At 45.3% G+C, this 14,718-nt stretch overlaps 1 protein-coding gene and 1 long non-coding RNA gene across 3 annotated transcripts in view; one reads left to right on the top strand and one right to left on the bottom strand.

Moving 5' to 3' along the window:
- dnmt3ab (DNA (cytosine-5-)-methyltransferase 3 alpha b) overlaps nucleotides 1–14,718 on the top strand; it is a 725,841-nt gene that overhangs the window by 617,089 nt on the left and 94,034 nt on the right. For both annotated transcript variants that reach the window (XM_070885120.1, XM_070885118.1), the window contains 2 exons: nucleotides 4,850–4,995; nucleotides 6,517–6,607. In XM_070885120.1, the coding sequence (XP_070741221.1) occupies nucleotides 4,850–4,995; nucleotides 6,517–6,607 (237 nt within the window). The remainder of the gene's footprint in view (nucleotides 1–4,849; nucleotides 4,996–6,516; nucleotides 6,608–14,718) is intronic.
- Nucleotides 10,316–14,718, bottom strand: part of LOC139267192 (uncharacterized) — a 108,042-nt gene continuing 103,639 nt past the window's right edge. Inside the window, exon 3 of the long non-coding RNA XR_011593854.1 lies at nucleotides 10,316–10,380. This is a non-coding gene — a long non-coding RNA (uncharacterized lncRNA). The remainder of the gene's footprint in view (nucleotides 10,381–14,718) is intronic.

Below are 14,718 nucleotides of genomic sequence, written 5' to 3'. Positions count from 1 at the left end.
AGACATGGCTCCAGGGTGACCAAGGCTGAGAACTCAACATCCAGGGGTATTCGACATTCAGGAAGGATAGACAGAAAGGAAAAGGAAGTGGGGTAGCGTTGCTGGTTAAAGAGGAAGGAAGGACATTAGCTTGGATGATGTGGAATCTGTATGGGTAGAGCTGCGGAATACCAAAGAGTAGAAATCGCTAGTGGGAGTTGTGTACCGACCACCAAACAGTAGTAGTGAGATTGGGGACAGCAACAAACAAGAAATTAGGGATGCGTACAATAAAGGTACAGCAGTTATCAAGGGCGACTTTAATCTACATATAGATTAGGCTAACCAAACTGGTAGCAATATGGTGGAGGAGGATTTCCTGGAGTGTATTAGGGATGGTTTTCTAGACCAATATGTCGCGGAACCAACTCGAGGGCTGGCCATCTCAGACTGGGTGATGTGTAATGAGAAGGGACTAATTAGCAATCTTGTTGTGCAAGGCCCCTTGGGGAAGAGTGACCATAATATGGTAGAATTCTTTATTAAGATGGAGAGTGACATGGTTAATTCAGAGACTAGGGTCCTGAGCTTAAGGAAAGGTAACTTCGACGGTATGAGAAGTGAATTGGCTAGAATAGACTGGCGAATGATACTTAAAGGGTTGATGGTGGATAGGCAATGGCAAACATTTAAAGATCACATGGATGAACTTCAACAATTGTACATCCCTGTCTGGAGTAAAAATAAAACGGGGAAGGTGGCTCAACTGTGGCTAACAAGGGAAATTAGGGATAGTGTTAAATCCAAGGAAGAGACATATAAATTGGCCAAAAAAATCCTGAGGACTGGGAGAAATTTAGAATTCAGCAGAGGAGGACAAAGGGTTTAATTAGGAGGAGGAAAATAGAGTGTGAACGGGAGCTTGCAGGGAACATAAAAACTGACTGAAAAAGCTTCTATAGATATGTGAAGAGAAAAAATTAGTGAAGACAAACATAGGTCCTTTGCAGTCAGAATCAGGTGAATTTATAATGGGGAACAAAGAAATGGCAGATCAATTGAACAAATACTTTGGTTCTGTCTACACGAATAACCTTCTGGAAATATTCGGGGACCGAGGATTTAGTGAGAAGGAGGAACTGAAGGAAATCCTTATTAGTCAGGAAATTGTGTTAGGGAAATTAATGGGATTGAAGGCCGATAAATCCCCAGGGCCGGATAGTCTGCATCCCAGAGTACTTAAGGAAGTGGCCCTAGAAATAATGGATGCATTGGTGATCATTTTCCAACAGTCTATCGACTCTGGATCAGTCCTATGGACTGGAGGGTAGCTAGTGTAACACCACTTTTTAAAAAAGGAGGGAGAAAGAAAACAGGAATTATAGATCGGTTAGCCTGACATTGGTAGTGTGGAAAATGTTGGAATCAATTATTGAAAGATGAAACAGCAGCACATTTGGAAAGCAGTGAAAGGATCGTCCAAGTCAGCATGGATTTATGAAACGGAAATCATGCTTGACAAATCTTCTGGAATTTTTTGAGGATGTAACTAACAGAGTGGACAAGGGAGAACCAGTGGATGTGGTGTATTTGGACTTTAAAAAGGCTTTTGATAAGGTCCCACACAAGAGATTGGTGTACAAAATCAAAGCACATGGTATTGGGGTAATATACTGACATGGATAGAGAACTGGTTGTCAGACAGGAAGTAGAGAGTCGGGATAAACGGGTCCCTTTCAGAATGGCAGGCAATGACTAGTGGGGTGCCGCAGGGCTCAGTGATGGGACCCAAGCTATTTACAATATACATCAATGATTTAAATGAAGAAATTGAGTGTAATATCTCCAAGTTTACAGATGACACTAAGCTGGGTGGTGTGTGAGCTGTGAGGAGGATGCTAAGAGGCTGCAGGGTGACTTGGACAGGTTAGGTGAATGGGCAAATGCACGGCAGATGCAGTATAATGTGGATAAATGTGAGGTTATCCACTTTGGTGGCAAAAAAATAGGAAAGCAGAATATTATCTGAATGGCAGCAGATTAGGAAAAGGGGAGTTGCAACGAAACTCGGGTGTCATGGTACATCAGTCATTGAAAGTTGGCATGCAGGTACAGCAGGCGGTGAAGAAGGCAAATGGCTTGTTGGCCTTCATAGCTAGGGGATTTGAGTATAGGAGCAGGGAGGTCTTACTGCAGTTGTACAGGGCCTTGGTGAGGCCTCACCTGGACTTATATGTTCATTTTTGGTCTCCTAATCTGAGGAAGGACATTCTTGCTATTGAGGGAGTGCAGCGAAGGTTCACCAGACTGATTCCCGGGATGGCAGGACTGGCATATGAGGAGAGACTGGATCGACTGAGCCTGTATTCACTGGAGATTAGAAGAATGAGAGGGGATCTCATATAAACATATAAAATTCTGACAGGAGTGGATAGGTTAGATGCAGGAAGAATGTTCCTGATGTTGGGGAAGTCCAGAACCAGGGAACACAGTCTAAGGATAAGGACCGAGATGAGGAGAAATTTCTTCACTCAGAGAATTGTGAACCTGTGGAATTCTCTACCGCCGAGAGTTGTTGATGCCATTTCGTTAGATATGTTCAAGAGGGATTTAGATATGACCCTTATGGCTAAAGGGATCAAGGGGTATGGAAAGAAAGCAGGAAAGGGGTACTGAGGTGAATGATCAGCCATGATCTTATTGAATGGTTGTGCAGGCTCGAAGGGCCTACTCCTGCACCTATTTTCTATGCTCCTATGTTAATAAAAAAAGCATGTCAAAATGTAAACTTAAATTTTGGTGTTCAGCATTGCGTAGTGTGACTCTGATAATTAGTAATATTTTAGAATTCTATGCAGTAGTGGGTAAGCTGTAAGATACTGCAGATAGGGAATTTTTAGTAAAGATAGCTAGATGTTAAAGTACTGGAAAATCTTTGAAGATTCTTTCTTCCCCCCCACATCAAAACTCTTCCACCCACCAACCTGTTTCTTGTAGCCCTCAGCGCGGGAAAGCAGCGGCCGGCCTGTGCAGCAGGCCACTCAGCCCGGGATAGGGCCGGGATGCATTGGGTCCTACGCTGCAGGCATCTTAATCACAATCATGGGAGGAGCTGCTGCGCATGCGCGAACGCTCCAACACGCATGCGCAACACTGCTGGCACTCTTACAGACGCTGGGCCCTAGCCCCGCCCCCCGTCGGCTCTGTTTCAGCAGCATGGCCCTAGCTCCGCCCCCCACTGCTTTTGCCACGCCACGCCAAGGCCTAGGATGGTCCACAGAGTGGGGAGAATACGGAGCTACATTTTCAGCGCGTTTTGGGAGCAGAAAGTCGATGCCGAGGTAAGTGTGCCGAGAAAACCGGAGGGGCAAATTTGGGCCCGTTGGCTCAGTCTCGAATAGAATGTTGGCATTCTGAATACTTTCTTTTACCGCTGTACTTGCAGTGGATACTGGACTGTTACTGAGTACTTTCATTTGTAGCATTTCTCAGAGCAGGTCGTAGACTAGCATTGAATTGTTTCCTTAGTGTTTTTGAGATGCGCACCTAGAATTATGAGGAATAGGAAAGGCTGGACATGACCAAGTTCTTTTCTCGTTGGGAACCTTATCAGCTATGAGAACAAACCTCTGTCTCTAAACTGGATTTAAGGCCAAAGTGGTTTAAGTGCATCTAATATAGTAGGTGGCCTCAAGTTTTGACACTAATGCAACATCATATACTCAATTAATTATTGGAGGACAGACTTTTTTCAGCAAGCATTTGAACTTACCTTAAGAGTTTTTGCCAGGTGAGTAATATGAATAAATGTTGATATAAGTTCAATTTAAAAACATTGGCAATATTCAGAGGACATGTTGGTGAGACAATGGTATACAGTTTTTATACCACGAACTAATATTCAACAAGAACAACAACTTAAATGTATTTATCAGCTTCAACACAGAAAAGCATCCAAGGCATTTCTGAGAAGCATAATCAGCAAAAAAAAGCAGAAAAATGAATACCAAGCTAAAGAAGGAGAGGTGACCAAAGCTTGGTCAAAGAGGTAGGTTTTATTTCCATGGATCAACAAAATTGTTAGTTGGTTCTGTTAATTGTGCTTCCAAATCATATGAAAATTGTGTCCCACTGCCAATGTGTGTTCTGTTGATGCTGTGGTTTAATTTAATAGTTCTTGTACTTTTTTTTTAGATTAATTTTTTTTTTAATTCTAAATAATGAAACAACATGAAAAATTGCCTCATTCAAGCATAAAGAATGTTCATTCAGAAATGGTCCTTATTCAGCTGTTGTATCAATAATATTAGGTCATTACTCCACAAACCAGACCTGAACTATAACTGAAAATCAGCAATACAGCTAAACGACAAAAAATTCAAAACAAGCATAAAAAGCAGATATAATGAATTGTATCATTCATATCAGTTTCGTTGACATTTAAGATTGGATCTGAACATAGGGATTTTGCTAATATCTTAGGATTTCTAAAGGTAGCTCCTTGAATAATGTTGTTTATCCATTGTCTTAAGTTTGCCAACAGATAGTAGCAATTCGACTTTTGCACAAGGCTGATGTTTAATCAGAGCTTCTAAAGTGAACTAAAAATATATATAATAATGGTAAAATATTTTGCAATTTAATATTTCAGTTGTTAGAAGAATAAATGAAGGCTGATACACCTTGTCTAGCTGTGGTCTGTAGAAATGGTGACTGAGCCAAAACAATGTTTGGCAAAGTGTGTATTTACCAGGACTTTCTGTGTCAATGAGCATTATCTTTACATCATTTCTCAATGAAAGACGAGTTAAACAGCAGATGGAACCTTTTTTTATTCTTTCTAGGTTAAACTATATTTGTCTAATTGCAGGGCTGCTAGTGCTAAGGGATCTCGGGATCCAAGTGGAACGCTACATTGCATCCGAGGTCTGTGACGATTCCATCACAGTGGGTATGGTCCGACACCAAGGGAAGATCATGTATGTGGGAGATGTTCGAAATGTTACTCGCAGACATGTACGTGAACACTTTTGAATACTGATTCCATGCATCAGAATCTGGAAGTAAATTTAATACAGATTAGTATTTACTAATAAATAGATTTGGTTTTACAAGTATTTTAAAAATACACAATTTTTATTATCTGATCCAGGTTGCAACTTCAATTTTTTAAGGCTCTTTTTTTAACAACATTTGCCACATAAGGACAGGTGACCAAAAGCTTGGTCAAAGAGTTAGATTTTAAGGAGCGATGTAAATGAGGAAAGAGAGGTCTAGGGAGGGAATTCCAGAGTTTAGGGCCGAGGTAACTTTATGTACAGTCTATTCCTGTCATTTCAAGTTGTTTTCCACACAAAAAAAATCTAATTGATTATGACAGCACTTGCCTTTTTGTTTGGAAAAAAAAATCAGTTTAACTGATAATTCAAATTAAATGTCTTTGAATTAAAAAGAGCAAACTATAAATTAGTTGGATACACTGAATCCAAATCTAAAATAATCCAAGTTGCTCCAAATTGGAGTTATTTGGATTTCAGATTTGGTTTGAAGCTCATCCCTTCTCATCTGGTTTATTAAAGTGTTGGAGGCTCCAGGAACTCAAGCCTATAGCGTGAGAGATGTGAGGTAATTGATAATTTGAAAGCTGCCTCTTTAATTAACAGAGGTCTCTGGCTTTGTGAATGCCTGCCTCCATTTTGGAGAGCAATTGGTTCAAGAAATGTGAAAATCAATTGAAATATTCGCTGCTAATTTTTATATTCCACCAATGGTAGCTGACTGATGCAGATCAGTCAATCCAAATGCACATTTCGGCCACAGAGATTGATATCAGACTAAGCTTGTGTTTCTTCTGATGAAAAACAAGAGTTCATACCAGGAAGAAAAAATGATGATAAAAGTTTTATCTTGATTTTGGAAACACAATACAGACTAACAGTGTTTTTGGTTTAATAAGAAACTGTACTTATATGGGCATGGTGGTAAAACGTTGTGGTACTTGAACATGACGTGCCATGGAGTAGAAAGGCAGGCAAGTAGTTAGATTCATACATAGATTCATCATTGTTAAAAACATTTTTCATCCTGCTTTTTAAACGTTATTTTTTTCCTCTCAACATTGCACCCCATAATGCACTTCACACATATTTGTAGCGAAGAGGACAGAGCCAACCAATTCCAAACCACTCCTGATGCGCTGCTATGAGTTGTATGTGAGCAGTTCTTTCTGACATATCTAGCAATTTTCCTCATTCCTGGGTACCCCTCTGCTGATGGTAGAGCTCGGATTTGGAGAATATGGGGAATCATGGTTGTGAAACCATGTCCTACTATACTAAGGCACACCGTGTTTGAGCACCAGCCTGTTGTGCTGCCATGTCATAAGATCAGAGAATATGATCCATGTGGTAGTAGAACCCCTGAATAGTTCAGTTTAGTCAGCTATTTCTAATTAAACTAATATTTTGGCTGTTGTATTTAATAATAACTCAATAATTGTGGCTTGAAATTATATTTTAAATAATTTTTGTCCTTCAGCTATTAGAATGGGGACCATTTGATCTGGTGATTGGTGGAAGTCCCTGCAATGATCTGTCCATAGTGAACCCTGCCAGGAAAGGACTGTATGGTGAGTGAGTTATAGAATTGCTATTATTCCCATTTGTCCATCTCATTCCTCACCTAACTGTTTGAATTAATTGTTATTCCATCACTTTAACCTCCTGGCACTACACTATGGCCAGAATTTTCTGGCGTCGGTGCAGGCGGGATTGGAGGAGGGTCGGGAACCTGCCGTCATTCTGCCCCCACAAGCCTTTCCCTCGGGCGCATTTGCCATCAGGGCAGCAACCCGGGCAGCAGTGGTAATTTAGCTCATTATGAGGTACTTGTCAGGCCCTTAGGAGTCTTTTTAACCTAACCTTTACATTTCCGTGGATGAGCACGGGAATCACGCTGCTCGGAACCATGTCGTGAAGCTGAGGTGGAAGGTGAGTGTCCATTGATCCAGTTCATTAGTGCACGGCATGAAAAGTACAATAAAACTCTCAGACATCTGGTCACTTTCCTAAGGCAGATGCTGTTGCTGTCTGCATTGTCAGCACAGATTTAGCTTTCTGGGGGTGGAAATTCGGTCGCAGCTCTGTTGCGGCGTTAATCCAGGCGGAGCATTAAATTTTGCGTTGGGAAATGGTTTGTGTCTCCAGCCGCAAAATTCACCAGCTGGGCCTTGAGTGTGGAGTGGAGCGCTAAGGGAGGCATTGCACACCTCTTTTAGACCACTAGGGCAGCTGAAAAACTGAAAATCCCGAGCTAAACAGCCGGCCTTGGAACGCCCTAAGAGAGGCTTCCGTGGCAAAAAGAAAATCTGAAAAGAAAACCACCAAAAACATCATCATCATAGGCAATCCCTCGGCGTCGAGGATGTCTTGCTTCCACATTAAAAATGAGTTCTCAGATGACTGTTAAGTCCAATGCAGAAACTACGGTCTCTGTCGCAGGTTGGACACACGGTGGTTGAAAGTACGTTGGTTGAAGGGTTGGTTTTTTGTAGTGCTTGGGTTGTCATGCGCTCCTTCTGCCGTATGCGCTTGGTCTCTGCTTGCTCCCGACGAAGAGACTAAAAATGTTGGACGCCCTCATGGATTATTCCCTTCCATTTTGAATGATCTTGCGCCAGTGATTCCCAGGTGTCGGTGGGGATGTTGAACTTCTTCAAGGAGGCCTTGAGGGTGTCCTTGAAGCGTTTCCTCTACCCACCTGGGGCTCGTTTGACCTGTCAGAGCTCCGAGTAGAGCACTTGCTTTGGGAGTCTCGTATCAGGCATACGGATGATGTGGCCTGTCCATCGGAGCTGTTCGAGCATTGTCAATGCTTCGATGCTGAGGATGTTGGCCTGCGTGTGAACATGGACGTTGGTGCGTCTATCCTGCCAATAGATTTGCAGGATCTTCCTGAGGCAGCGTTGATGGTACTTCTCCAGTGCTTTGATGTGCCTGCTGTATATAGTCCATGTCTCAGAAGCATATATGAGGGCAGGTATCACTACTGCTCTGTAGAACATGAGCTCTGTGTCGGTTTTAAGGTTCTGGTCCTCAAACACCCTCTTCCTCAGGTGACCAAAGGCTGCACTGGCACACTGAAGGCGGTGTTGGACCTCGTCATCAATGTCTGCCCTTGTTGACAGTAAGGTTCCCGAGGTATGGAAAAGGGTCCACGTTGTCCAAGGCCTCATTATGGATTTTGATAACCGGGGGTCGGTGCTGTGTAACGGAGGCAGGTTGATAGAGCATCTTTGTTTTACGGATGTTTAGTGTAAGACCCATGCTCTCGTACGCTACATTGAACGTGTTGACGATGGTTTGGAGTTCGTCCTCCAAGTGACCGCAGACGCAAGTGTTATCTGCATATCGTAACTCAATGACAGAGGATTGCATGATCTTGGATCTGGAATGAAGGCGATGGAGGTTGAACAGTTTCCCGTTCTATAGATTATCTCCACTGCTTGCTGACGGTGAGATGTAGCATTGCAGCAAGGAAGATCGAGTAGAGCGTTGATGCAATGACACAGTCTTGCTTCACCCCGGTTCATACATGAATTGGGTCTTTGGTGGATCCATTGGTTAGGATCACGGCTTACATGTTATCATGAAGCAAACGGAGGACAGCCAAATTTGAAGAGTACACTCCATAATCCCTCACCGTTGATAGTGTCAAAGGCCTTTGTCAGGTCAAAGAAGGCCATGCATAGAGGTTGGTGTTGTTCCCTGCATTTCTCTTAAATTTGTTGCGCGGTGAAGATCATGTCCATTGTACCCCTTAGTGGACAGAATCCGCATTGCAACTCTGGAAGGAGCTTTTCTGCCACGGAGAAGATGGTTGAGGAGGATTCTTGCAATACCTTTCCTTGTGGACAGCAGGGAAATTCCTCTGTAGTTACCGCAATCGGACTTATCTCCTTTCTTGAAGATGGTCATGATTACGGCGTCTCTGAGATCCTCTGGCATGCTCTCCTCCTTCCAAATAAGAGAGATGACCTCATGTTTTTGCGCCAGTAGTGCTTCGCCGCCATGTTTTAGTGCTTCAGCGGGGATTTCATCCGCTTCTGAGGCGTTATTGTTCCTCAGTTGTCAAATGGCCTTTTCAACCTCTTTCAGTGCTGGGGTTGTACTGATATGGTGATGCGTAGCCTGCTGTGGGATGGAGTCGAGTACACTCACTTCGAAGACTGAGTCTCGGTTAAGGAGATCTTCAATGTGCTCCCTCCAGTGAGCACTGACTGCCTCTCTGTCCTTGATTAAAACTTCTCCGTTCCTCGACCGCAATGGGCTAGGACCTTGGGTGCTTGGTCCGTAGGTGGTCTTTACTGCACTGAAGAATCCATGCATGTCGTGGTTGTCGGCTAGTTGCTGGATCTCCTGCTTCCCTTTCCAGAAGAAGGTGTAACCTCCACCTGTTCCTTGAGCTGGCCTTCCCCTGCCCGCCGGGTCTCGCTTAGGGTGGCGATGTCGATATCAAAGCGTCTAAGTTCCCGGGCAAATATGGCGCTGCGGCGTTCCGACCTGTCACTGTTGGAGTTGTCCATGAGGGTTCTGACGTTCCAGTGCAGCCTTCGGCCGCCTGAAGAAAAGATTGTTCGAAGACCAGACCCTCAAATCTACCACCAAGCTCATGGTCTACAGGGCTGTAGTGATACCTGCCCTCCTGTATGGCTCAGAGACATGGACCATGTACAGTAGACACCTCAAGTCGCTGGAGAAATACCACCAACGATGTCTCCGCAAGATCCTACAAATCCCCTGGGAGGACAGACACGCCAACATTAGCGTCCTCGACCAGGCCAACATCCCCAGCATTGAAGCACTGACCACACTTGATCAGCTCCGCTGGGCAGGCCACATTGTCCGGATGCCAGACACGAGATTTCCAAAGCAAGCGCTCTACTCGGAATTCTTTCATGGCAAATGAGCCAAAGGTGGGCAGAGGAAACGTTACAAGGACACCCTCAAAGCCTCCCTGATAAACTGCAACATCCCCACCGACATCTGGGAGTCCCTGGCCAAAGACCGCCCTAAGTGGAGGAAGTGCATCCGGGAGGGCGCTGAGCACCTCGAGTCTCATCGCCGAGAGAATGCAGAAATCAAGCGCAGGCAGCGGAAAGAACGTCCCACCCACCCCTTTCCTCAACGACTGTTTGTCCCACCTGTGACAGGGACTGTGGCTCTCGTATTGGACTGTACAGCCACCTGAGGACTCATCCTAAGAGTGGAAGCAAGTCTTCCTCGATTCCGAGAAACTGCCTATAATGACGATGGATCTCCTGTGCTTTCTCAACCCACCATCTGTTCTTTCTTTCCTCTTCCTCCTGGACAGTGGCGGGGGGTGGGGGGTCTCTTGATGGACCTGTGGGAGAATAAAGAGATGAGTTAGACATGTGATATCAAGAATAGGTACAGATATATACATACCAAAAACATACCCAATACATTACTGACGCCACATCAACAGGAGCGGGAGCAGGAGGTCGAGGCCCAGATAAAAGGGCGCGGCAGTCGGAGGAGCCACAGGAACAGGAACTTGAGCGGGAGGTCAAGGCCCAGATAAAAGGGCGCGGCAGTCTGAGGATCCACAGGAGCGGGAGCGGGAGGTCGAGGCTCATAAAAAGGGCACGGCAGTTGGAGGAACCAGCTGGTGCAGGGACAAAAAGTTAAAAAGAAATCAAAATCAAAGTGTGACGTACGGCCAAGCGGGTAAGTGATTGGCTGGTGGATTGGTGAATCTTTTTCTTTTTCTTTTCCTTTTCAGTAGGAAACCTTTGGCATTGTTGTAAGTAGGATCTGCCAGTAAATATATGTGATCTTTATTATCTAAGGAAAGCCAGTTAATTAAATCGATTATTTGCTGAGTAGCGGGTTGGTGTGTTGTGCGAAGGTTTAGAATTTAGTTCTACTCGATAGTTGCGAGTGTAACTAGAGGGATGGCAGGGTAGCTCAGTCCCGTGGATTGCACATCCTTCGCGCAGCGGGGTGACCATGTGTGCAGGAGGTGTCTCCAGCTGCACCAACTCGAGCTCCGTGTTTTGGAGCTTGAGCGGCAGCTGGAGTCACTGCGGTGCACCCATGAGACTGAGAGCAACGTGGATAGCACGTTTCTGGAGGCGGTCACCCCACAGCTTAAGAGTGTGCAGGCAGAGAGGGAGTGGGTGACCGCCAGACAGAAGAGGAGGACGAGGCAGGTAGTGCAGCAGTCCCCTGAGTCCATCTCACTCTCCAACCGGTACTCTGTTCTGAGTACCGGTGGGGACGATGGTGGCTCTGGGGAGTGCAGCCAAAGCCAAGACCACGGCACCATGGGTCGCTCAGCTGCACAGGGAGGGGGGAGGAAAAAGAATGGAAGAGCTATAGTGGCAGGGGATTCGTTTGTCAGGGGAGCAGACAGGCATTTCTGCGGCTGCAGACGTGACTCCAGGGTGGTATGTTGCCTCCCTGGTGCCAGGGTCAAGGATGTCACTGAGCGGCTGCAGGACATTCTGGGGGGAGAGGGTGAACAGCCAGAGGTCGTGGTCCACATCAGTACCAATGAAGGTAGGAAGAGGGATGAGGTCCTGCAGGCAGAGTTTAAGGAGCTAGGAGAGAGATTAAAAAGCAGGACCTCAAAGGTAGTAATCTCTGGAATACTCCCAGTGCCACGAGCTAGTGAGTACAGAAATAGGAGGATAGAGCAGATGAATACATGGCTGGAGAGATGGTGCAAGCGGGAGGGCTTTAGTTTCCTGAGGCATTGGGACCGCTTCTGGGGGAGGTGGGATCTGTGCAAGCCGGACGGGTTGCACCTCAACAGAGCCGGGACCAATAGCCTCACAGGGGGGTTTGCTAGTGCTGTTGGCGGTGGGGGGGAGGGGCGGGGGAGTTAAACTAGCTTGGCAGGAGGATGGGAACCTGAAAATAGATTCAGTAGGGAGGGGAGTAAAGCTGGAATTAGAAAGCAAAAATAAAGAAAGTGAGTTTGAAGAAGAGAGGAAACAAGCAGGAAAAAATGTGTAAAAACACAAACTTAAAGACACTTTGTCCAAATGCACGTAGCATTTGTAACAAAATAGATGAGTTTTCGGCACAAATTGAGACAAATGGGTATGATCTGATAGCCATTGCAGAGAAGTGGTTGCAAGGTGACCAGGACTGGGAATTAAATATTCAGGGATACTTGACAATCCGGAAGGACAGACAGAAAGGAAAAGGAGGTGGGGTAGCTCTATTGATAAAGGATGGAATCACTGCAATAGTAAGAAACTATATTGGCTCAAATGATAAGGGTGTTGCAACAGTTTGGGTGGAGATAAGGAACAATGAGGGGAAAAAGTCACTGGTGGGCATAGTCCATAGGCCCCCGAGCAGTACTTGGTCGGAACATAAACCAGGAAATAGTAGGGGCTTGTAAAAAGGGAACAACAATAATCAAGGGTGATTTTAACCTCCTTATTGATTGGACAAATCAAATTGGTCAGGGTAGCCTTGAGGAGGAGTTCATAGAGTGCATAAGGGACAGTTCCTTAAGCAGTATGTAATGGAACCAACCAGGGGACAGGCTATCTTAGATCTGGTCCTGTGTAATGAGACAGAATTATTAAACAATCTCCGAGTAAAGGATCCCTTCGGAATGAGTGATCATAGCATGATTGAATTTCACATTCAGATGGAGGGTGAGAAAGTTGGATCTCTAACCAGCGTACTAAGCTTAAATAAAGGCGACTATAAAGATATCAGGGCAGAGTTGGGTAAAGTGGACTGGGAAAATAGATTAAAGTGTAGGACGGTTGATGAACAGTGGTGTACATTTAAGGAGATATTTCACAACTCGCAAGAAAAATATATTCTAGTGAGGACGAAAGGATGCAAGAGAAAAGATAGCCATCCGTGGCTAACGAAAGAAATAAAGGACGGTATCCAATTAAAAACAAGGGCAAATAAAGTGGCCAAAACTAGTGGGGGGACAGAAGACTGGGAAGCTTTTAAAAGCCAGCAAAGAACAACGAAAAAAATGATTAAGAAAAGGAAAGATAGACTATGAAAGTAAACTAGCACAAAATATAAAAACAGATAGTAAGAATTTCTAGAGGTATATAAAAAATAAAAGAGTGGCTAAAGTAAATGTTGGTCCCTTAGAGGAGAAGACTGGGGAATTAGTAATGGGGAACATGGAGATGGCAGAAACTCTGAACAAATATTTTGTATCAGTCTTTATGGTAGAGTACACTAACAATATTCCAACAGTGGATAGTCAAGGGGCTATGGGGGCGGGGGGGTGTGGGGGTGGGGTGAGGAACTTAACACAATCACAATCACTAAGGAGGCGGTACTTGTCATGTATTCAACCAGCATTGTAACCCATGTATAAACTGACCTAAGTTGTACACCGTGAGAACACTGACCACAAGGTAGGAGACACTCCGAACCTGGACCTTCAGATATAAAAGGGGAAGCTCCACCCACCTTCATCACTTGAGTGCTAAGGAATAAAGGACAGGTCACAGACTGACCTTCTCTCAAGCATGGGCCTCATGTGCATTTATACTGTATAGTAAGGACGTATCAATGGCGACAAGAAACTGGGATTTAAACCACGCGAGCATGGCCACTAGCAGAACAGACGAGAGGTACTGTGTTAAGGAATGGTTGGGTCAGAGATTCAACATTGTTAAAGCAGCACACAGTTCTCCAGGCAGACAAGGGCAGTCGGGCATGCCCCAACATGTAGTCGAACCCAGAGGGGGAGTTCGACAGAGACAATGGCAAGCTGAACAGCGATTCACGCCATTGCAAGGGACAATGCGGCCAGTAATGGGGCCATCAACACCTGTTAATGGTACACTTAAGGACAATAACAGGGGCAGTCAGGGACGATCGACTGGCAAGGGACCTTTTGTTTCAAACCGCAACTCATGCTGAAGGCGTGGAGGCACACACTCAGCCGGAGTTTGCAGAGATGAGCAAAATACCTGCAGAAATTGACACTGGGGGAAATCGCTGGAAGCTGAAGTTCAGCAAGTTCATGTGGAGCACGTATACAGTTCATACACCAGGACGCCACCGATAATGATGAAAGTGCTCCTCAATGGCATCCCAGTATCAATGGAGTTAGACATGGGTGCCAGCCAGTCCCTGATGGGTATTAAACAGTTCGAAAAGTTGTGGGCATCCAAGGCCAGGAGGCCAAAATTATCGGCGATTGACGCACAGCTACGGACTTACACAAAGCAGATCATTCCGGTGCTAGGCAGCGCCACGGTAGTCGTGACCCACAAAGATTCGGAGAACAGACTGCCACTCTGGATTGTCCCAGGGGACGGTCCCGCACTACTGGGGAGGAGTTGGCTTGTTGTCATGAACTGGAAATGGAGCGATGTCAATGCAATTTCCTCTGTGGAGCGAGTATCATGCTCATAGATCCTGGACAAAATTGACTCATTATTTCAACCCGGCATTGGCACTTTCATGGGGGCCAAGGTAGTGATGCACACAAACCCGGATGCCAGGCCAGTACACCACAAGGCCAGAGCGGTGCCGTACGTGATGCAGGAAAAGATAGAAGGCGAATTGGACCGCCTGCTGAGGGAAGGCATCATCTCGCCAGTCGAATTCAGTGACTGGGCGAGCCCGATTGTGCCGGTGCTCAAGGCGGATGGGTCGGTCAGGATATGTGCCGATTACAAGGCCACCATCAATCGGGTGTCACTCCAAGACC

Source organism: Pristiophorus japonicus, chromosome 7, assembly GCF_044704955.1.
Source record: "Pristiophorus japonicus isolate sPriJap1 chromosome 7, sPriJap1.hap1, whole genome shotgun sequence".
In the NCBI taxonomy this organism is placed as follows: domain Eukaryota; kingdom Metazoa; phylum Chordata; class Chondrichthyes; family Pristiophoridae; genus Pristiophorus; species Pristiophorus japonicus.
The sequence above is the reverse complement of the archived record's forward strand: the minus strand, read 5'-3'. Positions and strand labels throughout refer to the sequence as shown.